This window comes from Haemaphysalis longicornis, unplaced genomic scaffold (genome assembly GCF_048455015.1).
Source record: "Haemaphysalis longicornis isolate Haplotype H1 unplaced genomic scaffold, Haemaphysalis longicornis Haplotype H1 scaffold_1, whole genome shotgun sequence".
NCBI lineage: Eukaryota > Metazoa > Arthropoda > Arachnida > Ixodida > Ixodidae > Haemaphysalis > Haemaphysalis longicornis.
In genome coordinates this window covers 198,677,105-198,699,788 of record NW_027526203.1, presented here as the reverse complement: position 1 = coordinate 198,699,788, position 22,684 = coordinate 198,677,105, and the positions used below count along the sequence as shown (strand labels likewise).

The following is a 22,684-nucleotide window of genomic DNA, read 5'->3' as shown; positions in this document are numbered from 1 at the left end:
GGTGTTTGACGTTTGTGGCTTTTGAGTATAAATAGAGGCAGCACAAACGTTGAAATTCATTCCTGTCTGAGCAGCGAATCCATGCGGTCGCTTTGCTCGTGTCCTGTATTGTAACCTGGCCCGTCAGGGCATTGCATGTTTTTTTGGCTTCGGCTCACCTCTCGCTATGAAGCAAACAGTTACGTTTGCCTATCAGCTCTGGACGTCTTCCCGGCTCTGCTCGCCCCCGCCCGGTCGCAACACTGGTTGGCAACGGTCGGATGACAACTTCGTGACACCTGGAGCCAGCGGTGCGAGACCCAACACCACGGACGTCAAGGCGGCTTCGGACTTCGCAGAATTCACGGCGGTCAAGGGTGAGTGCGGGACTTTTCTTCACTGAGTTTTACCAGGCTTCTGAGGATAGCTGGTAGGGCGTGTGTTTTTGGTCGCGTGGGTTATTCGCGCAAAACATTTTTCGGAGCAGTGGGAAAGCAGTACTCTAGACCGGCCATGAATTTGAAGGCGTTGAAAAAACCGCAGTTGTTGGAGCTTGCAAAAGAGTTGCGCTTGGATGTTACGGACGCGCTGAGAAAGCCAGAGCTGATACAGGCTATACTCGCTGTTGGGGCTGACGATGACGAGCTGTCTGAGTGCATTGAGGCGATCAATGACAGGGAGACCGCTAAACGTCAGGCTGCAGAGGCAGAGGCTGAGCGCCAGCGTGAGGAACGCGAGAGGCAGAAACAGGAACAACAGGAGGAAAGGAGACGAGAGCATGAGCTCCTACTCGATCGAGAAAACCTACAGCATGAGCTGGAAATGAAGTGTCTAGACGTCGAGGCGTCTCGACCTAGACGTCAGAGTGGCGGCAGCGTGCAGTCTGCGGCGACTGAGCGACCTACGTTGCGAATGTGTGACCTAATGCGACCCTACAAGGTAGGAGAAGACATCGGTCTTTTTTTGGTCAACTTCGAGCGTACGTGTGAGAGGGCCCAGTTTAGCCGAGACTCATGGCCACAAAAGCTGCTTACGCTTTTGCCAGGTGAGGCATCCGACGTGATGGCCCGCTTGCCAAAGGAGGAGGCGCAGGACTACCAAAAAGTCAAGTCGAGCTTCCTGCGTAAGTACAGGCTGTCAGCAGAAGGGTTTCGCCAGAAGTTCCGTGAAGCCGAGAAAGCTAGGGGCGAGTCGTACTCGGAGTTCGCCTACAAGCTGAGGGCAAATTTGGAGGAGTGGCTCAAAGAGGCAGAGGCTTTCGGAGAGCACGACAAAGTAGTTGAGTGCTTCGGTCTTGAGCAGTTTTACCGCCGTCTACCAGAGAACCTGAGACTCTGGGTGCAAGATAGGCCAGGGGTAAGTACTATGGATCAGGCAGCTCAGCTAGCCGACGAGTTCGTCGCACGTCGAGGTGCGCAGGGGCCGAAAGACGGCCACAAAGAGTTCAGGCCGAGGCCTGATAAGTCAGGGCCGAAAGGCAGAGCTCCCCAGGAAGACGGTGGAGCACGGAAAGTCGTTGTCGGGGATAGAGAAACTGGCCACGATAACGAAAAGAGAGCAGCAGACGCTGAGGAGCAGCGCAGAAAGAGAGCTTTTGAAGCGCGCAGACAGGCTGCGTGTTACTACTGCGGCGAGACTGGACATTTCGCCGCTAGTTGCAAAAAGGGAAAACTAGTCTTTCACGTACTAGATCCGGATGAGGATAGCAGGCAACGTTTAGAGCCCTACGTACGCGAACTAGCAGTTAACGGCAAACCGTGCCGAGTTCGCGATTCCGCAGCAACGATGGACGTGGTCCACCCGTCCTACGTCGAACCGCATCAATTCACGGGCGATTGCGCTTGGATAAAGCAGGCCGTAGAAGCACAAGGCGTGTGTCTTCCGATCGCCAGGATAATCATCGATGGTCCCTTCGGAAAGCTCGAAACCGGGGCCGCTGTTTCTCCCAGCCTTCCGGCGCAGTATCCGTATCTTTTCTCGAACAGGTCCGATCAGCTACTACGCGAAAGGGTACTCGTTTTCGGGGAAGGGATAGTGTTCGCGCTGACGCGCTCGAAGGCTCGCGAACTAGGAGCAAAGGTGGCGGTTGAAAGCAGGAAGGATTCGCGAAGAGAGGAGGTTGGGAAGCTTGCTGAGACTAGCACCGACGTTGCTTCCGAACGCGGCCAGTCTGCCTCCTTGAGGGTTCAGATCGCAGGTGTCGAGCAGCATCCAGCCGAGACAGATGATTCTCCGGCAGAGATTTTTGTAGCACCTAAGTCGGAAAGTTTAGAGCGGTTGCTGCGCGTCGATAGTAAAGCACTGGGCGCGGAGCAAAAAAAAAAGATCACACGCTGGAAAAGTTACTGGACAATGTAACTGAAGGGGTTGCGAAAAAGAACGTAAGGTTCCAGACGAGGGAGGAGATACTTTATCGCAAGTATCGAGACAGGAGAGGGGTGGAGTATGACCAATTAGTTGTCCCGCAGGTCTATCGTCACGATTTGTTGCGTCTCGCACACGGTAACTTGTGGTCAGGACACCTAGGCATACGAAAAACGAAAGACCGCCTATTGCAGGAGTACAGTCTCAACGGGAAAAATTGACACAAGTGATTCATGACTAGAGCGGAATGATCGTGGCAGGCGGCGCGATTGTCATTTAGCGCTCCTACAGCGACAGCGCAAGGCACATTCCATTTTCTTAAGAAGGGGTGGTCGGCGCTAAGCACTCCCACAAACTGCTTGCAACTTATGTCGTGTGTCCTTCTGATAAAAATTATTCGAACCACACCTGATTTTAAACTCTTGCTTTCCTGTGACGTAAGCACTGCCACCCACTGCTTTTGACAGTGCGTCGTCCAGAAAATATTTGCCGGTAAGGTAGCTGGCAGCTCTGGAAAAAAAAAAGAAATCATGTGCATAGGCATGTCTGTCGATAAGGAATGCACAAGCGTTTATGCAAGATGTGGGCTTTCGAATGGGCCGACAGCAGCATGGGCTGCTTTTTGCCAACCACCCCTTCTTGGAAAATGGAACGTGCTTGCCACTCTCGAACGTGCTTGCCACTCTGGGCAACGATTGCGCCACGTGTCGAGATTTTTCGGCTCCAGTCATGAATCACTTGTGCCAATCTTTTTCCGTTGAGACTGTACTACTGGCCAGGATGCTTTCGCGACGTCGAAAACTTTGTGCGCACTTGTGATGTGTGCCAGAGAGTGGGCAAGCCGGGAGACAAAACCAAAGCGCCCATGAAACTTGTGCCGGTTATCACGGAGCCCTTTCGCCGTCTTGTGATCGACACGGTTGGCCCACTGCCCGCGACGACCTCGGGCTACCGTCACATCTTGGCAGTGCTCTGCCCTGCTACTAAGTTCCCCGAGGCCGTACCCTTGAAGGAGTTGAGCTCAGTAGAAATTGTGAACGCCCTACTGTCAGTATTGGCGAGGGTCGGCTTCCCGGCGGAGATACAGTCAGACCAGGGCACAGTTTTTACGCGTGCACTAACGACGACGTTTCTCGAGAAGTGCGGAGTAAAACTCATTCATAGTTCCGTGTACCACCCTCAGTCGAACTCTGTCGAGAAGTTGCACTCAGCAATGAAGCGCGTTCTCAGAGCCATGTGCTACGAGCGAAAGGCTGACTGGGATCTGTGTTTACCGGCCGTGATGTTTGCTTTGAGAACGGCTCCTCACGAGACGACCGGGTTCACGCCAGCGGAACTTGTTTACGGACGGTCGTTACGTTCCCCCCTCCGCATCCTCCGGGAATCGTGGGAAGGTAGGGGCGAAGACCCAATGGTTGTAGAATACGTACTCTCGCTAATGGACCGCTTGCACAGGGCACAGCAGCTAGCGGGCACCGCAATGAGCACAGCCCAGAAAAAGTCAAAACCCTACTACGACAAAGGAGCCAGGGCACGTCAGTTTGAGGTTGGAGACCAGGTAATGATTTTGCGGCCATCTCAACGCCACAAACTAGAGGTTCAGTGGGAAGGCCCGCCAAAAATCCTTCAAAAATTGTCGGAAACGAACTACGTTGTGAGCGTACCTGGAAAGCGCAAGCTCCAGCAAGTATACCACAGCAACCTACTAAAGCCCTACAGGCAGCGGGAAGCGGTGGTGCTGATGCTAGTTAACATACCCGAGGAGATTCCCCCCCATATTCCAGAATTGGGGCCGCTTACCCATGACAGCACGAGTAGCCTCGTTAACGACCTAGTAACGAAGGCGGAGCTAGAGCCTGACCAAAAACGCGAGTTGGGGGCACTGTTAGAAGAGTTCTCGGACCGGTTTTCGGATAAGCCCGGCAGAACTTCCCTCTTAACGCATGACATCGAGCTTACGTCTTCCCAGCCCGTACGTTCAAAAGCGTATCGAGTGTCGCCGCGACAGCGCGAAATTCTGGAAACTGAAATCTAAAAAATGTTGGCTCTGGATGTGATAGAGGCTTGCGAAAGCGACTATACTTCACCCCTGATACTGGTTGAAGTTCCTGGCAAGGATCCACGACCATGTGTAGACTATAGGAAGTTAAACCTTATCACCAGAGACCAAACCTACCCGATACCGAACATAGAAGAACGTATCGAGAAAGTAAGCAGCGCTTGCTTCATTTCCACTTTTGACTTGGTGCGGGGATACTGGCAGGTTCCGCTGACGAAGGAAGCTAGCCGGTACGCGGCGTTTATTTCACCCATGGGCACCTTCCGACCACAGGTTTTGAGTTTTGGGCTGAAAAACGCGCCATACTGTTTTTCAAGTCTCATGGACAAAGTGTTACGGGGGTTCGACGACTTTGCGTTGCCCTATTTAGACGACGTGGCTATCTATTCCGCCTCGTGGCCAGAGCATCTGGAACACCTGCGCTCCGTGCTTTCACGTTTGCGTGAAGCTGGCTTAACAATCAAGGCACCTAAATGTCAAATGGCACGCGCGGAAGTTACTTACCTTGGTCACGTTATAGGTAGGGGTCATCGCCGACATTCTGAAGTTAAGGTAGCGGCAATCCGAGACTTCCCGCAGCCCCGAACCAAGACAGACATTAGGTCGTTCTTGGGAATCACAGGTTACTATCAGAGGTACATTCCGAGGTACTCTGAGCTGGCTAGCCTTCTAACCGACGCGCTTCGGAAAAACGAACCGCTAACAGTCGCGTGGGACGAAACAAAAGAGCAGGCGTTCGCCGACCTGAAAAATGCTCTAACTAGCCACCCTGTACTGAACTCGCCATGGGCGTCCGGAAGGGGGGGCAAGGGGGGGCAACTGCCCCTCCCTGGAGATTCGGGTACTTTTATGCACTACAAAAAAGCTTCACAGCTTGGTTGGCCCATAATAAAAATAACTTTGCCCTGAAGGATGGAAGAGAGGAGAGAACGACACCGACGTTCCCTCCTTTGTCTTGTCCTTTAGCGCAAACTTTTTTCAATTATGTACGCGAACCAACTAGCCCAACAATCCACGCTACTCAAATGATTAGCACACTCAGGTCCTGCGTGTCCGTATGGAACGCCCTTCAGGACTGCGGTCAACATTGCACTTTAGGCACTGACTAACATTGCCGGTCATATGACGGCAGTGAAACAGACTGCCTGTGCTCGCTATTGAAGATAGCGAACAATTCTGAAAGGTTTAAAATTTTTTTCTTGTTTTTTTTTTCTAAACTTTAGATTTATGCAGTCTTACCACAAGAACTTCAGTTTTCGGACAAATTTGCAGCTATCGTCACCGCTACACTTATTAGGAAGAGTGTAACATCCTCCCGTGCCATCTCATCACCTAGTACACCATTTCCTTCGAAATAGCGAAATGTCGGCACCACCCAAGCCCCGATACAAAACCTATAAATCAGCCCCTCAAAACGCTTGTATGCCTGTATACTGCATTGAAAGTCAGGGAGGCCAGTAGTATCTTTATGGTGTGAGCTATTTCAACAGACTTCATCACAGATGTCATCTCGCAATTTGCCCAGAAAAACCCGAGGCCTCTGCAGCTGCTATTCAAGGAAGATTGACGGAGTGCAGTTTTGTGTATGTGAACGTATTGTGCTGTGTGCAATTGGCGTGAGTCGAGAGCCCTCCCGCAGCGAGACTGACCACTCTCCTTTACAAAGTGACAGTAACTTTTCGCATTTTCTTTATTCACTTTATTTCTTTGTTCGGTAGTAAAATCCAATGTATCTTCCCCAAGTCTGGTTCTAATTCGCTGTTTGTAATTTTTGTAACCACAAATAACGCCTTTTTGGTGCTATCCAACCGTACCCCCCCGCTGATGGATGCCCCCCCTTGCAAAAAGTTCTGCGGACGCCCTTAGAACTCGCCAGACTACTCAGCGCCCTTCGTGGTCCAGTGTGATGCTAGTGACCGTGGGAGGGGGGTTGTGTTGTGTCAGAAAGCTGACGACAATGAGGAACACCCAGTCTTGTACGCAAGTCGTAAGCTGACGATTCGCGAAGAAGCGTACAGCACCTCCGAAAAGGAGTGTGCGTGTCTCGTCTGGGCGGTGCAAAAACTGGCCTGTTACCTCGCCGGCTCGAAGTTTATAGTAGAGACCGACCACTGGCTGCTCACGTGGCTGCACACGATGTCCTCAAAGAACGGTCGCCTCCTACGCTGGAGTCTGGCTCTGCAGCAGTATACGTTTGAAGTGCGGTACAAAAAGGGGAAACTGAATGGCAATGCTCATGGCTTAAGTCGGAGTCCTTAAGGCAAGATGTGGCCTGTTGACGCCTGACTTTCTCAAATTTCTTTGTTTTTCCTGAAGCAGGTTTCGCCCTTTACGATTACGTTTTTTTTTTTGTGTGTGGGACATTTCCAATCCCGCGAAATGTCACCTTTCAAGTTTGTGTACTTTTCTAAAGTAGTGCTGGGCTAAAATATAACTAGTTTAGTTAGTTATTAGCGTATTTTTTCGCAACTAAAAGCCTGGTAGATCTTCAGTGTGGATTTGTCTTCGCACTTGCCGGCGATGCGGTTGTGTCTTGCTGTGTTGTTCTGTTGCTTGCCTGACCAATCCAGAGACGTTCTTGGGGAGCCACTTCTCGTCCAGTGATCGGCCCTGTGAAGCTCCAGCACGGTGTCGTACAGCCCAGGCCTGGAGTCGAGCGTCTGCTGAGCACTTCACTTCGAAAGCATCCCTCCGGACAACGGTTGAAGACCCTTATCCATCGGGATCTCGGACCCCCGGCGGAGTAGCTGTTACGAATCGGCCAACGCCACGTGTTTTCCCGCATCAGCCGCCACGTGTTTTCCGGCATCAGCTTCCACGTGCGAAGCCACGACGTTCGCCACACCCTTCAGGCACCTGCGCGTCGGTGAGTCACGCCTCGACATACCCGGCTCAGACGTTTCGCTATCGGCGCGATCAACCTTCGATAGCGCGACCCCGGCACCTTTCAATGACACTGTCTCCCATATCTCGGACGCCACGTGGGGCGAACCCATGAATGACTCACGAACTATGGAAAGAGCGTGTGTGTGTCTGTGATGTTCGTGGCGTGTCACTCTTGGGGGTGTTTGACGTTTGTGGCTTTTGAGTATAAATAGAGGCAGCACAAACGTTGAAATTCATTCCTGTCTGAGCAGCGAATCCATGCGGTCGCTCTGCTCGTGACCTGTATTGTAACCTCGCCCGTCAGGGCATTGTATGTTTTTTTGGCTTCGGCTCACCTCTCGCTATGAAGTAAACAGTTACGTTATCCTACTGCTCTGGACTTATTCACGGCTGCAACAGCGGCTGGCCGCTGTTGCACGCTACCCATACACGCTACCCATCGTATGTTGGAGGCCACGGAGAACGGATCGGGTGCCCCCGCCCGGTCGCAACAGTGGGTAACCTACAGTACTTTCGCCCGTAAGCCGTGGCGGCTGTGTGGCAGATGTCTGTGAGTGACAGCTGCCTACGCGGACTTTGAGCCCTCCCGTATATGCAGGTGGAGAACTTTACAACAGAAGTAAAACCTTACAGGCTTAATAAAATATGCTTCTTGTAAGAAGATACTCTTCTGTACCATGGCGTGTGCAGGCCGACACGACGGTTCGAATAAATGTGAATCGGTGATGCACTGGCAATCAAACCATACTAACTTTTACGCCTTATAAAATCGGTTCTGTAATACTAGACGTCAAGCCAAGAAATTAGTTTCCGGAAAGCGTAAAATTATGTATAATTTACCACTGATCAGAGAGCATACCATGGGCTTCGAAAATTTTCGCATATTAAAGCGACATCATTATCATCATCATAATCATCATCATCATTAGGGCCCCAAGGACGCAGTAGCCCCGGGCCCCAAACTTTCCTAATCCGGCACTGTGCGCACTGCTTGCCACGAATGAGACTCCGTTTTCTAAATTGGCGAATACAAATTCGGTTACGATTTAAGAGGTATTACAAAAGGCGAAAGTAGCAACTGGTTCTGATAAATAGCGATTATAAAAGTTCCCCCAGCTTTCTCTCAATCCTTAAACTTGCTAGACTAACTAGTGTAAATCGGTATAAATTGGAATCACTATAAGCTCACATGCCGAATCGTTTCGGTGTCTGCGCTTGTGTCGCGGGGTGGTGTAGCCCCAAGCTAGCACATCAGGATGGCTAGGTTCCGCTGTCTCACCCTTCGAAAGACGCTCCTCTCTATTTTCTTTCTCCTGACTCACGGCCGGGCTACAGCGGCGGCGTCCGCCGCTCTAGCCCGGCCGTGGCCGACGCTGCTGCTGCGTTCGGGACACCGCCCCCGGGAATTCCAGGTAACGGCTGGCAGAATCTCTGGCTTCATTCTTTGTAGAGCTACGAGTGCTGGCAGAATTACTGGCTTCATTCTTTGTAGCGCCACGAGTGCGAATTCAACTGGCGTCGCATGAGCAATTGTGGGTGTCGTTTAAAGCTTTGCCTTCGAACCACCTTCACCGGGTGGACTGGAGTCAATTTTTTTACAAGGTACACTTATAATTGTAGCTGAGAGGGGGAAAGTTAGAGTCCAAATAGGTGAATTACAACGAATTGAAATGAATTATAAATCTTCCCTTACCTAACCTATTCCTAATCTACCTTTGCGCCTTAATTTACCCTAGCCCTAGAGCTATCCCCAAGCGAACCGTAAATTTAACTTAACCGAACCATAAATCACATGTTACATGTTCTTACCCGATCTCAAAACGCTGACATTGCAAGGTTCACAGTATGCGCAAGGATTCCCTACTTCGCGGTGCTGTGCGGTACCTCACAACGAAAAACGGACCCGTGTATCCCCTCGAGTCATCTACATGAGGGCGGAATGGCCCTGAAACTTTTTAAAGGATCCTGCAACGCTTTTTTGCAGGTACTTTTCGGGTGCTACAACTGTTCTTTGTGTCGTTCAGATATAGACGTAAAAAATACAGGAAGCTCACTCTAAAGCGTAAGACGTGAAGGTAGCGAAGCTGTACGCAACCTTCACGACAATCACGATGGTTTAAGTCCATGATGGCAGCCGATTTGCTTCTTCTTCGCTGCCGCAACGACCTTTACTCCATCATTGTTGCTATAAGTACGAGCTTTCATTTTTTTTTTTTTTTTTGGTAGTGATAATCGTTAGACATCGCTTTGGAAGGGCGTACGCTATAACGTGTCCATCTCGTTCCGAGCAAGTTTTGCCACGATTACAATAAACGCTGGAGATTTCTTTTTTTTTTTTTTTTTTGCCAATCTTGGCCAATCTCCCGAAGTGGATATGCTTGGCTTGACAAACGTCCGCAGGAGATGCTGGACGGTCGACGCGAGGAACGCACACACGAGCACAAGGCATTTTCTTAGTTTTGTTAACTGCCGGGCGGCCGCCGCGAGGCACGCACTCACGTGCGGGCGCTCGGCAATTTCTAGGTATTTTTAATTGCGGATGCGAAAAATTACGATTCGCTAAACAGCTTCGCTGTTCAAAGAATTTTCAGGATTGCTGCGGAAATAAGGAAGATTCAATTTTTAAGTTTTAAATACGAGCAAATTGAACGTTGCTCTCTCTCTCGAAAACCGGAGGGCTGCTGCGCTTCCAACTCTCCCCGATGACGTCGCATCCCGGGACCAATGAGGGTAGCGAAAACTGCCACGTTCCGCGCCATGAAAGTACCGTTGGCTGGTAGAGGTAGAAAGCTGTGCTTTAAAAAAGCGTATCGATGGAAACTGCAACAGGGTTTGAAGTTGGGCAAGTTGGTACATCATTTAACGAAACAGCGCGATGCACGGGACAAAAGGAAGCAAAGACGACACAGGCGCTGACTAACAACTGTTTATTTGAAAACAAAGAACGGAACATACAGGCGAAATGTTATCAAAGAGTAGCCGCGCGCATGATCAGTGAACGAATTAGGTTATTTGCAAACAGAGGGAATTGTACATTCAATGGAAGACGCTATCATGACAAGTATGATGTTTCTTTTTCCAGGAGTGCTACTGAAGGGGTGCTTACACACGAGGTTCCCCTCTTGCGTATCGCAAACGCTTCACAGATTTCGCGCGTGCGCTGGCCCTTGTATCTTCGTAAGATACTGCATTGTACATTGTGCATTGAACTGTGGTGTAGTACATCGGCAAGCCTTGACGTAATGAGCAAGCCTGCTGCCCGTGCCGGTCTTCATTGTGTTGGCATGCTCCCTTAACCTGTCGTTGATGCAACGCCCGGTTTGTCCGACGTACGACTTGCCACAGGGCACCAAGGGGATCTCGTAGACCACTGCTTCCTGGCATTCGACATAGGGCTTGGTGTGATTTACCTGGCATCCTTTCTCCGCTGCTTGCTCAATATTCACTCTTCTGCAGAGCCCACCCAGCTTGTTGGGGGCAGAGAACAGAAGCTGCACACCCGACCGTCCCACTATCTTTTTGAGCTTGTGGCTCACACCATGAATGTATGGAATCAGCTTCTCAGATTAGCTTCTCAGCAGCATAGCCAGCAAACTTTTGAGCGACATGAGGAAGACAGATTGATTGATTATGAGGTTTACCGTGCCGATGCAGCGCAGGCGATGAGGCGCGCCGTAGTGGACGGCTACGGATTAATTTTGACCACCTGGGGATCTTTAACGCTCGCCGAAATGTCGTACATACGGGAGTTTTTGCTTTTCGCCTCCATCAGAAAACCGGCCGCCGCGGCCGGGAGTCGAACCCGCGACCTCGTGCTCAGCAGCGCAAGGCATGAGGAAGACTGCCCCACCGGAAACACCCCAAGAAAAAAGCGGTAATACCATACATTCATGGTGTGAGCCACAAGCTCAAAAAGATAGTGGGACGGTCGGGTGTGCAGCTGCTGTTCTCTGCCCCCAACGATCTGGGCGGGCTCTGCAGAAGAGTGAATATTGAGCAAGCAGCGGAGAAAGGATGCCAGGTAAATCACACCAAGCCCTATGTCGAATGCCAGGAAGCAGTGGTCTACGGGCAAGTCGTACGTCGGACAAACCGGGCGTTGCATCAACGACATGTTAAGGGAGCAATGCAACACAATGAAGACCGGCACGGGCAGCAGGCTTGCTCATTACGTCAAGGCTTGCCGATGTACTACACCACAGTTCAATGCACAATGTACAATGCAGTATCTTACGAAGATACAAGGGTCAGCGCACGCGCGAAATCTGTGAAGCGTTTGCGATACGCAAGAGGGGAACCTCGTGTGTAAGCACCCCTTCAGTAACACTCCTGGAAAAAGAAACATCATACTTGTCATGATAGCGTCTTCCATTGAATGTGCCATTCCCTCTGTTTGCAAATAACCTAATTCGTTCACTGATCATGCGAACGGCTACTCTTTGATAACATTTTGCCTATATGTTCCGTTCTTTGTTTTAAATGAACAGTTTATAGTCAGCGCTTGTGTCGTCTTTTCTTCCCTTTGCCCCGTGCATCGCGCTGTTTTGTTAAAAGTATCGATGGAAAGCTACAGTGCTCCTAACGTCGCTCAACGGGTTGTGAAGTTGCAGTATTCTTTGTTTATTAACCGTAATACCAGAGAAGGACTCCGGTAATACTAAGCCCTTCTGTGCTACCCGTAGAGGCTCGTTGATCTCAATTTCTGTTTGTGCGTGGTCTCGTATCATACGGCAGAAGAAAAAACAAAGCCCTTTGCACACACATGACAGGGCTGTATGAAGAGCATTCTCGCTACACTCTCCTCGCGACGAGGGTGTACTACAGGGGAGAGCTCGGGAATATTGTGAAGCGACGCGTAAAAACGAGTTGCAAGCGATCGCTATCGTGGCGGCGCTACCGTAAAGAACCCCACCTTTCACCGTTCCCAGGATTTCGACAACAGTCGAAAAAAAGGCAGCCAAGGCAGATACGACGACTAGGTAGGGATGAACACACGTACGTGGGACTTACCGTGCACAAAGCGCCTGCCCCCCCTCTTCTGCGTTCAGAAGGAAGGGGCGCGCGCAGTTCACCTGTATAATCCGCAGGCGTTACACGCCAGGGTGGGCAGTAAACGGTTCGGAATGCCTCCGCGCAAGGATCCATCCATCATTACGGCGTGCAGCCAGCCACGACGCCTGCCTCCGACTGGCTGAGGCATCCGCCCCTCCACCTTCCCCACTCCCCTGCCCTCTTATCTTCTGCGGCGGAAGGGAGAAAAGAATGGACGAGCTCCTTTCGCACGCGGATTCGAGCCTGCCCTTGCCCCGCAGTGGTGCGCGCTACACTGGAACCACCGCGGATTTGCTGCTGCGGTCGGAACGGCACCTAGAAACGGCACCTAGGAATTCTACGTGACCGTTTGGCGAAGCATGCTTTCTCAAGGATATCAGTTCAAAAATTTGCAGAATATTTGAATTCAGAAGGAACGGAAGATTATCACGTGCGGACTACATAAAGACCGGCTGCTTTACCTCGTGCTCCCGGTTGATACACGGGCTAAGCAAGCCCGGAAGGAATGTATACATGCGGGTGTGCGTGTGCGTGTTTAGCAAGGCGCATGAGTTGGAACTTGTGAGGAGGAGGAGGAGGAGAAACTTTATCCAATCCGTTGTGATGGAGGTTATTCCGGACCATTGAGGAAGTAAAATTATTTTCTTGCGAGCTACGAAAAAATCAGTAAATGCATATTTTGTTCGTAATTTTCGAACTCAAACAAAATGTTTACCGCTCGCATTCTGAAATGCTTACCCTTAAAGATCCCCAGGTGGCTGAAGGTAATCCGGAGCCCTCCGCTACAGCGCGCCTCATGGAGCAGGTGTAGCTTCGGCGCGTTAAACCTCTAAAATTTGGAAAACGTGATGAAACTCAAATGTTTACAGCTGGCATTCTTACCTTCGCCATGTTCAAATTTTTACAAGAGTCGTGCGACAATAAGGTCATGATCTGGGTTGTTTTTTTTTAATAAAACCATAGACACAGGTCAAGCGTACAGAGAACACTATTTGCACATGGAAGAATGAAACTGCACCTGTGTAAGCCATGCGTCCGACGGTGCCATCTGTACGACAGCACGCGATTAATGCACCGGCGAATGACCGGGCCGAGCATTCAATTTTAATGAAAAAGGATATATGCGCAGGTACATTTCGAAATGTAAAACTCCATTAACGCCTTCCGGGTTGTCCCTCGCACATGCACTTTTTTTATCAAATAATATGTTGGGCTTCGTCATTCGCCGAATTTGCCCATTTGGTCGCTCCAATTGGTCATTCTGCAGCGCTGTGATGCAGGTGACCTTCTGTGACTTCGTAAATGTAAGATTCGAACGTTTTTGTCTGGTGCCAAGGGGTAGTTATACGCAGCACCGAACCATTGAAGGACACGGAGCATGGTAGGTTGTCAAATACCTTCATAAATAGGCTACGAAAGGAGTCATACGTGGCTTCCAGAGCAACCGAGGAAACCATAATACAGCTGCATGCTAGATTGGAGGCACTACCTTGCGTGGTGGCCATTAAAAAGTCACAGTTTCGAGTTCTCAAAGTTCCGGTTGCTGGATCTCACAATTTTGAATTTTCGTTTCGTTCATTCGCGCCCTTATTCCGCTAAAACGTTTTGTGCAGGCAAGCTTACTTACTATCTGGATATTAATTTCTTCCTTTTTACTGCAAAGCAGTATATGTCTAACCCCCCCCCCCCCCCTCCCCCAGTTTTCATTCCGGTGTCATCGATTTACTCGGCGCCGCTCCGGGGCTCCTCCTCACCACCGCTGACACCACTTTCACAGCTATTTTCCCCTCGCCTCCACCGATGCCCCTTTGGCAAGTTGCACAGTCGGCAGCTAACGGCGGTAGTACGGTTATCAGATGATTGCGAAAAATGAACAGAAGTACGGATGGGCGTAAAAAAATGCACTGACGATTACTACACTCCCTAACGCGAAATTGTGCGCAGTGCGAGCTGCAGTCTTCTGGGTCACGGCGCATTTCTGCTTTGTCTCAGGAAGTCTTCGCGTGATCAGCGAACGTACGGCGGCGTGCGCTACTTTGCTGCTACCTGGCAGTGCGCCGCCGCCGCCGCCGGCCAGCATGTTGCAATGTTGCAAATTGTGTTCGAACCTCCCGCGCAAATATCACGTGGTTCGGATTAGCCCGGCACAAGGGAGCATCGAGCATGTGGTTTCATATCGTGTTTGCACCTCCCGCGCAAGTTTCACGTGGTTTGGATTAGCGGAGAATGGAAAAACGTCAGGGGAAAGTGTCAGGGGGAGGGCGCTCCTTGGTAGCGACACATGAAACATGTGCGAGGGTAAGGCAGTGAGAGAGATGATGCCGTAGCTGCACGTGTCGTACTCCACTTCACCATTCACAAGATGTTCCTCTCCGTTTTCTTTCTTTCGTCGCTGCCGCGTTCGCTCACTGGGTTACGTGGATATAAACAGACGCCACTTCCGCGAAGCCCAGGTAACGGCTGCCAAAGGGCTGCCCCCTAAAACGACCGAACCCCGCCGTCGCCGTTTCCACTCAAATCCCCTTCGCCAAGTAGCTGCGGATCTCTCCACGTAGAAGAGAAACTTCACCAGTTGGAACGCCGGCTTGTGCCCATATTTCTTTTTCAGCTTGGAAGGCCTTCCGAGCGACATTTTTGCCGGTGTCATTCCCGCCGAAGTATGCGCCATCACCGGTTGCCGGTTTATGCGTGCTCCTGTTTGCGGGTAGAAAAGGGGGACGTGCACGCACAGCTAGGCTTCATGCCGCTACCCATGAAATGCCGGTTGGGCTGGTGGGAGATTTAGATGTCGAAACTGCATGGCTCAATGCGGTTAGTCGGCTGTTTTCCTCAATCGAGTGGCTCGGGTGCAGGTTGCTGTGTGACACAGACAGCTTACACACACAGTAAGATGCGTACGAGGGGGAACGAAGACGAACAGCCACATGTTTGAACGGGAGGAAAGAGCTCAAGGGCTTCGAGGTTTAAAATCTTTATGGGACAGACGCATGCCGTTCTTTTGAAGGAAGATCAAGAATTTAAGCGTTGGCCTGAACACAAGCTCGAATGGGTGCAAAAACAACGGAAAGCTGCTGGTACCGCCGTTACCGCCTCAAGTTCAGCTCGTCGAGTAGCGGCGAATCGCTCCGGATGAAGAGCAAACAGAAAGGAAATATCCCCTGAAAACCCTCAGAGGGCTTTCAGGGGACATTTTCGATGGCGTCTGTCACTTCTAAGCACGCGCACATGACGAGTTGCCGATTTATGCGTCCGCAGGTTTGTAGTGGAGAATAGTGGTAGGGAGGAGTGGGAGAGGCGTGCACGCGCAGCTATAGGGTTCATGCCCTTACTGATGGATGGCGTTTCCGTTGTGCTGGTGCGAAGTTCAAAATGCGGACGTTTAAACGGCCCAATGGGACCTGTCCGGAGTCCTTAGTGTTAGAGCGGATTGGATTTGTCTGTTAGGCTGTGTTCAGATTACCGATGTAAAACCCGTATCGTGATCTATGGACGTAAAAAGATGCCATGTCACACAGTTCGGTTGGCTGAGACATGAAATGACGTAATTCTTTAAAGGAGCCATGAGGACAGAATACAAGTTTGTTTAATTGGAAAGATTTCGACCCCTTCCCCGGAACATGACGCCAGGCAAGGACGACGAGAGGCGAACCGCGCGGGCAAAAGCAATGGCCCGGAAGCTGGAAGAGAACCCCAGGGTCCTCTACGCGGACGCCTCGCTCCGAAAACACAGCGACCGTGCAGCGGCGGTAGTTACGTCCAGAGACCGGCTGATCGTCAGCGCGTCCCTGAAGACAACAGACCCCGCAGTTGCCGAGGAAGTGGCCGTGGCCCTGGCACTCGCACAGCCATGCGTGCACACCGTGGTCACCGACTCAATGACAGCGTACGGAAGCTTCCGCAGGGGGGTAATCTCTTCCGCGGCCCGAGCCATTCTGTCCAAGTGCAAGCCACCGGGAAGACCCATAGAGCTCGTGTGGGTCCCGGCTCACTCGCGGGTAGCAGGCAACACCATCGCCGACTACCATGCCCGAGAAATGTCAATCCGGGCCGAGAACGAGCCGGAAGAGCTACCGCACCCGGTTACCAGCTTTCGGGACATTACCCGGATGTACCGAGAGGAGAGGCGCAGACTGCCGGAACCGCACCCCAAACTGACAGAAAAGCGGCCGCCGCGGCCGGGAATCGAACCCGCGACCTCGTGCTCAGCACCGCAACGCCTTAGCCACTGAGCCACCGCGGCGGGTAAACGTCCGCATTTTAAACCTCGCACCAGCACAGCTGAAATGCTATCCATCAGTAAGGGCATGAACCCTATAGCTGCGCGTGCACGCCTCTCCCCCTCCTCCCTACCACTATTCTCCACTACAAACCTGCGCACGCATAAATCGGCAACTCGTCATGTGCGCGTGCTTAGAAGTGACAGACGCCATCGAAAATGTCCCCTGAAAGCCCTCTGAGGGTTTTCAGGGGATATTTCCTTTCTGTTTGCTCTTCATCCGGAGCGATTCGCCGCTACTCGACGAACTGAACTTGAGGCGGTAACGGCGGTACCAGCAGCTTTCCGTTGTTTTTGCACCCATTCGAGCTTGTGTTCAGGCCAACGCTTAAATTCTTGATCTTCCTTCAAAAGAACGGCATGCGTCTGTCCCATAAAGATTTTAAACCTCGAAGCCCTTGAGCTCTTTCCTCCCGTTCAAACATGTGGCTGTTCGTCTTCGTTCCCCCTCGTACGCATCTTACTGTGTGTGTAAGCTGTCTGTGTCACACAGCAACCTGCACCCGAGCCACTGGATTGAGGAGGACAGCCGACTAACCGCATTGAGCCATGCAGTTTCGACATCTAATTCTCCCACCAGCCCAACCGGCATTTCATGGGTAGCGGCATGAAGCCTAGCTGTGCGTGCACGTCCCCCTTTTCTACCCGCAAACAGTGCACGCATAAACCGGCAACCGGTGATGGCGCATACTTCGGGGGGAATGACACCGGCAAAAATGTCGCTCGGAAGGCCTTCCAAGCTGAAAAAGAAATATGGGCACAAGCCGGCCTTCCAACTGGGGAAGTTTCTCTTCTACGTGGAGAGATCCGCAGCTACTTGGCGAAGGGGATTTGAGTGGAAACGGCGACGGCGGGGTTCGGTCGTTTTAGGGGGCAGCCCTTTGGCAGCCGTTACCTGGGCTTCGCGGGAGTGGCGTCTGTTTATATCCACGTAACCCAGTGAGCGAACGCGGCAGCGACGAAAGAAAGAAAACGGAGAGGAACATCTTGTGAATGGTGAAGTGGAGTACGACACGTGCAGCTACGGCATCATCTCTCTCACTGCCTTACCCTCGCACATGTTTCATGTGTCGCTACCAAGGAGCGCCCTCCCCCTGACACTTTCCCCTGACGTTTTTCCATTCTCCGCTAATCCAAACCACGTGAAACTTGCGCGGGAGGTGCAAACACGATATGAAACCACATGCTCGATGCTCCCTTGTGCCGGGCTAATCCGAACCACGTGATATTTGCGCGGGAGGTTCGAACACAATTTGCAACATGCTGGCCGGCGGCGGCGGCGCACTGCCAGGTAGCAGCAAAGTAACGCACGCCGCTGTACGTTCGCTGATCACGCGAAGACTTCCTGAGACAAAGCAGAAATGCGCCGTGACCCAGAAGACTGCAGCTCGCACTGCGCACAATTTCGTGTTAGGGAGTGTAGTAATCGTCAGTGCATTTTTTTACGCCCATCCGTACTTCTGTTCATTTTTCGCAATCATCTGATAACCGTACTACCGCCTTTAGCTGCCGACTGTGCAACTTGCCAACGGGGCATCGGTGGAGGCGAGGGGGAAATAGCTGTGAAAGAGGTGTCAGCGGTGGTGAGGAGGAGCCCCGGAGCGGCGCCGAGTAAATCGATGACACCGGAATGAAAACTGGGGGAGGGGGGGGGGGGGCTAGACATATACTGCTTTGCAGTAAAAAAAAAAGACACGCCCTGTCTGAAAGACGGCGCGCTAGCAGTGCGAACGTGGGAAAATTGACTTGATCTGAACAAAGCTTCATTGCATTTCATATTGGAGGGGCGAGGCGGGATGCGAGGAGCTAGAGTGGTGAGAGAGGTGTAGTGGGGAAGCAGTCACGTGGCAGGGTTGGCAGACGATAATGGTCTCTCGACGGCGTTTGCAGCGAAGCAAGCAGATACGCCGCCCTTTTTTTCAGTCGCGCCCGCTCAGGAGCGGACCGGTTATCGTTTGCACACAGCAGGAGCTACGACCGGGGCCGTGCCAACCATGACCCCTCTACAAAGAGCTCTCTAATGCACTTTATAAGCGACCCCGAACCTTCCGCCGTCCGCATAGCAACAGCTGCGGGTGCGCGCGCTTTTCGTCTTCCTTAGCAACGGGGGGAGATGGGCGCGCGCTGCCTGGCCGCTGACATGGCACATACCCACGTGGGAGATTGGCCAGGAATAAGTGCGCTGCCTGGCCGCTGACATGGCACATACCCACGTGGGAGATTGGCCAGGAATAAGTGCGAATGCACTTCTTAAGCGAGCCTGAATCGTCCGCCGCCGTAGTCCGCATAGCAACAGCTGCGGGTGCGCGCGCTCCTCGTCTTCCTTAGCAACGGGGGGAGATTTCCGACGCGTGAGGGCGCTCCCATAGCGCCTCCTCTCCCCCCTCGCCTACTCTCCTAAAGCCCCTTTACTACTCTCCAGCTCGCAACACCCTCTCTCGGCGCGCCAGCCAGGCCACTACACTATATAAAAAAACAGCATCCGGCGCCAGGTTTCGATCTGCGGACTTTGCGGCCGCAGCGCGACGGTCTACCGACTAAGCCACGGACGCGACGTTGATATCAGTGTTAGTAACGCGTCTTATATCTTTAACGCATTCAAACTACGTCGTCAGCGGCGTGCGTTGGCGACTCAGCAGCGTTATACCGGCTTGATAACTGCGTGGTGTACACGTGATACTACAAACCCGCTAGTTCTGCATTCTCTCACGTGACTGCGCCTCCTCTCCCTTCGCTCCGGTCGGCGCTTCGCAGCTGCGGTGCGCTGCGGTGCGGTGCGCTCCTCCTCTCGAACATACACGTTAATTCACCAAGATTTCCGCAGAGGGACAAACGAGGCGTGTTAAGCCGAACGTGATCACGAGGGGGTGTTAATGTAACTAACGGGCAAAATGCCACCAAACTTCAACAAACTCCCCCTCATAGCATCACCCCGTGCTTCGCACTTACTCATACTCCCCTTCGGGGAAATGCGGGGGAATTTTTTTTTCTTTACTGCATGGAAAACTGCCCATAATACAACCTACAAAAGTTATGAGTCATCCAAGAAGATGCACATCACTGCAGCTAACATAAGCCGTCCGTTAAAACTCTGGCAAGCAGACGCACGCGTCCAACAGATGCAGCCATTCTGGTGGGTCACTTTGTGCCGCATAAATGCTCCGCACCATGGAGGAAAGAAAAGGTTCTCCGCACCAACGCAGCTTGCTCCCGAAAAATGGACTTCGTTGGGCGAGGGGGTTCCGCGTGCCTGTCCGTCATGCGGCACTTCCACGAGCTATACAATCCAAACAGAACAAAAATATCATAGGGCACTCCAGTAATATCTCTAAAAGGCAAGAACCGAATTGTATAAGGGGTAATGTCCATGTACTTTTTAAGAGTTCGTTGCAACACATCCCAGAAAAACACCGCATCCCGACACAAAACAAAACAATGATCCATGGTTTCAGGTTGATTGCATAAACGGCAATTGTCAGACCAAGGAATAGACCTTCCTTTCTCGCGCAACCATGTTTTCACTGGGAGTGTTGGTGTACGCAGCTTAAAGAGAAACGTTTTTTCATTTGGAGGAAGACACATACGTGTGACCCGCTTCAAAACACTGTCCTTATGGTGGCCAATGTAAGGCTGGCGATAAACCGGCACTGGGAACAGACTGTCTAATAAAGTGTTCGTCAAAGCCTTCCTGGAAAGGGTAAACAGATATTGCAAGGAAAACCTCGCAGTGAGGAAATTGAAGGTGTCGACCACCTCCTTTAAAAACCCCCATGGCGGGTTCGTACTGACTTCACCAGTAGAGACAAGCAAAAACGGTAAATGAAAACTTATGCGCTGTTGAATAACGTTGAGCAGAAGTGGATGATACGTCACCTTATAGAAGAAAAACCGAGATACAAGCTGGTGTACAAACAAATGTATCAGCCCAGCACCCCCAGACACTAATGGAAGAAACAAATTGTCCCTACGTATAGGTTCCCATTGGGACCCCCACACAAATGTTGCAAAAACTCTACGTAGAGCTCGTACTTTAGAACGCGCACAGTGGAGTACTTGCAGCACATAAACAAGCTTTGCGACAAGGAAGGCATTACAAACGTGCGCACGCGCAAACACAGGAAGTTCTCGCCCCATCCATGCCTGAGAGGCTCGCTTGACTTTTTGGAGTGCCAATGACCAATGAGGCCCGGTGTTTCGTATTTGGTGCAAAGGTACACCTAGGTATTGAAGTGCGTCCTTATCCCAAGTAATGCCACCAAATAAGGATGGTTTCGCACCCCATCCACCAAACCAAAATCGCTTTGTTTTTTTCCATATTCACAGCTGCTCCAGACGCGCCACAAAACTGCCTGGTGAGATTAAGGGCTCCTTCAACGCTTTTTTTATCAGCACAAACATAGGCAATGTCATCCGCGTAAGCAAGGGCCTTAACCTCACAGGATAGCGATGAAAAGCCCCGTACTCTTTCACTCTGCTGAATACTAAAGCACAGAGGTTCGAGGTATAAGGCAAACAACAAGGGTGAAAGGGGCAGCCCTGTCTAACAGACGACTTAATCGTAACTGGCTTAGACAGAACGCGGTTGACGACCAGTTGTGTGGTGCACTGTTTGTAACAAAGCTGAATGCCTTTTAACAACACATCCCCTTAATTTACCGCTGCCAATAGTGCGAATAGAAAATCATAAGAAACGCGATCAAATGCCTTTGAAAGGTCAATTTGGATAAGGGCCACCTGCTCTGCCGAATCAGACACACACTCCAATATTGAACGGGCAACATGTATGTTTGTTTGAATGCTCCTACCTCTAATACCGCAAGTTTGGTGAGGTCCTACTAAACTTGTGATGACAAGTTGAAGGCGCCTAGATAAAATTTTTGCGAAAATTTTATAATCTACATTGCTGAGAGATATTGGCCGATAGCCTTCAACCAATTTCAGCTTTTGTTCATCTTGCGTTTTCGGAATTAAAACTGTGTGTCCTAAATAAAAGGTTGGCGGCAAAATATCATGGTCGTATGCTGCTGTGAATATGTCTAACAGAACGGGAGCAAGGATAGCAGAGAACTTTTGATAAAACTCTCCGCTCAAACCATCTGGCCCCGGGGTCTTGTTCGTCTTAAGGTCAGAGATGGCAGCCTTAACTTCTTCGAGTGTAATAGGCCCAGAAACCAGAGCGCACTCATCGACTGTCAGCTTTGGCAGTAAATCAATGAGGGAACTAAATTCTTGCCCCCGAGCTAATAGACTTGACCCCGCAAATAGCGTGCTGTAATGGTCATGGAAAGCACTAGCAATTTCAGCTGCTTCAGTGTACTTAATACCGTTATGTTGAATTTCGATTACTTCCTTTGCAAGTGCTGACTCCCGCTCATCATTTAGTGAACGACGAGTGGGGTAGCTATCAAAGAATTTTTCAGTTCTCGACCGAATTAGAGCGCCATGGTATTTTTCGGTAACAGATTGCTGAACTTGTGCCTTAACAATGCCAATTCCCTCTACACCCGATCCCGGACTGACCGCTTCGAGTTCATGAAGCCCTACCAATGTACGAGTTAGTTCCCGTACATAAAAACGTTTTAAAAACGAAAGGCGTGCGGACTCTTCTATTGCGCAATTCCTTACCTCCTGTTTGAATAAATCCCATCTCTGATATAAAGAAAGACTGTGTGTTTCAAGAATACTAGTCAAGCAATCGGTATACGTTTACAAAATATTCCATCGGCCAATAAAGAGGTATTAAGCTTCCACAGATCCCATTGAGGCAGCAATCTTGGAGGATCGTTAGAGGTCCTGGTCTACCGTCGCACTGTCTGAGCTCTTGTGAGCCGGGAATAAATCTTGTCTCGTAGAACCCTTGCTTCAACGTGCGCTCCTCGAGGGATAGCAGCAAGGCAGAACAGCTGCAGGTTATATAGGATTAGGAACTATTGTAGAACAATGACTAAAAGCGATGACAATTGCGGTACGCCCACTTTGTTTATGATCACTCCGTCGTATTTTAGCGGTATAGCCTGTATGTCTCCACTTACATTATTTTCCCATTAGCCAAGCTGTGCACTTCATTT

At 51.0% G+C, this 22,684-nt stretch overlaps 1 protein-coding gene across 1 annotated transcript in view; it reads left to right on the top strand.

The window, feature by feature from the left end:
• The first annotated feature begins 473 nt into the window (after positions 1-473).
• LOC144156323 (uncharacterized) overlaps positions 474-22,684 on the top strand; it is a 28,302-nt gene continuing 6,091 nt past the window's right edge. The window contains exon 1 of the mRNA XM_077688297.1: positions 474-2,272. Coding sequence (XP_077544423.1) covers positions 493-2,272 — 1,780 coding nt within the window. The 5' untranslated portion in view covers positions 474-492. The remainder of the gene's footprint in view (positions 2,273-22,684) is intronic.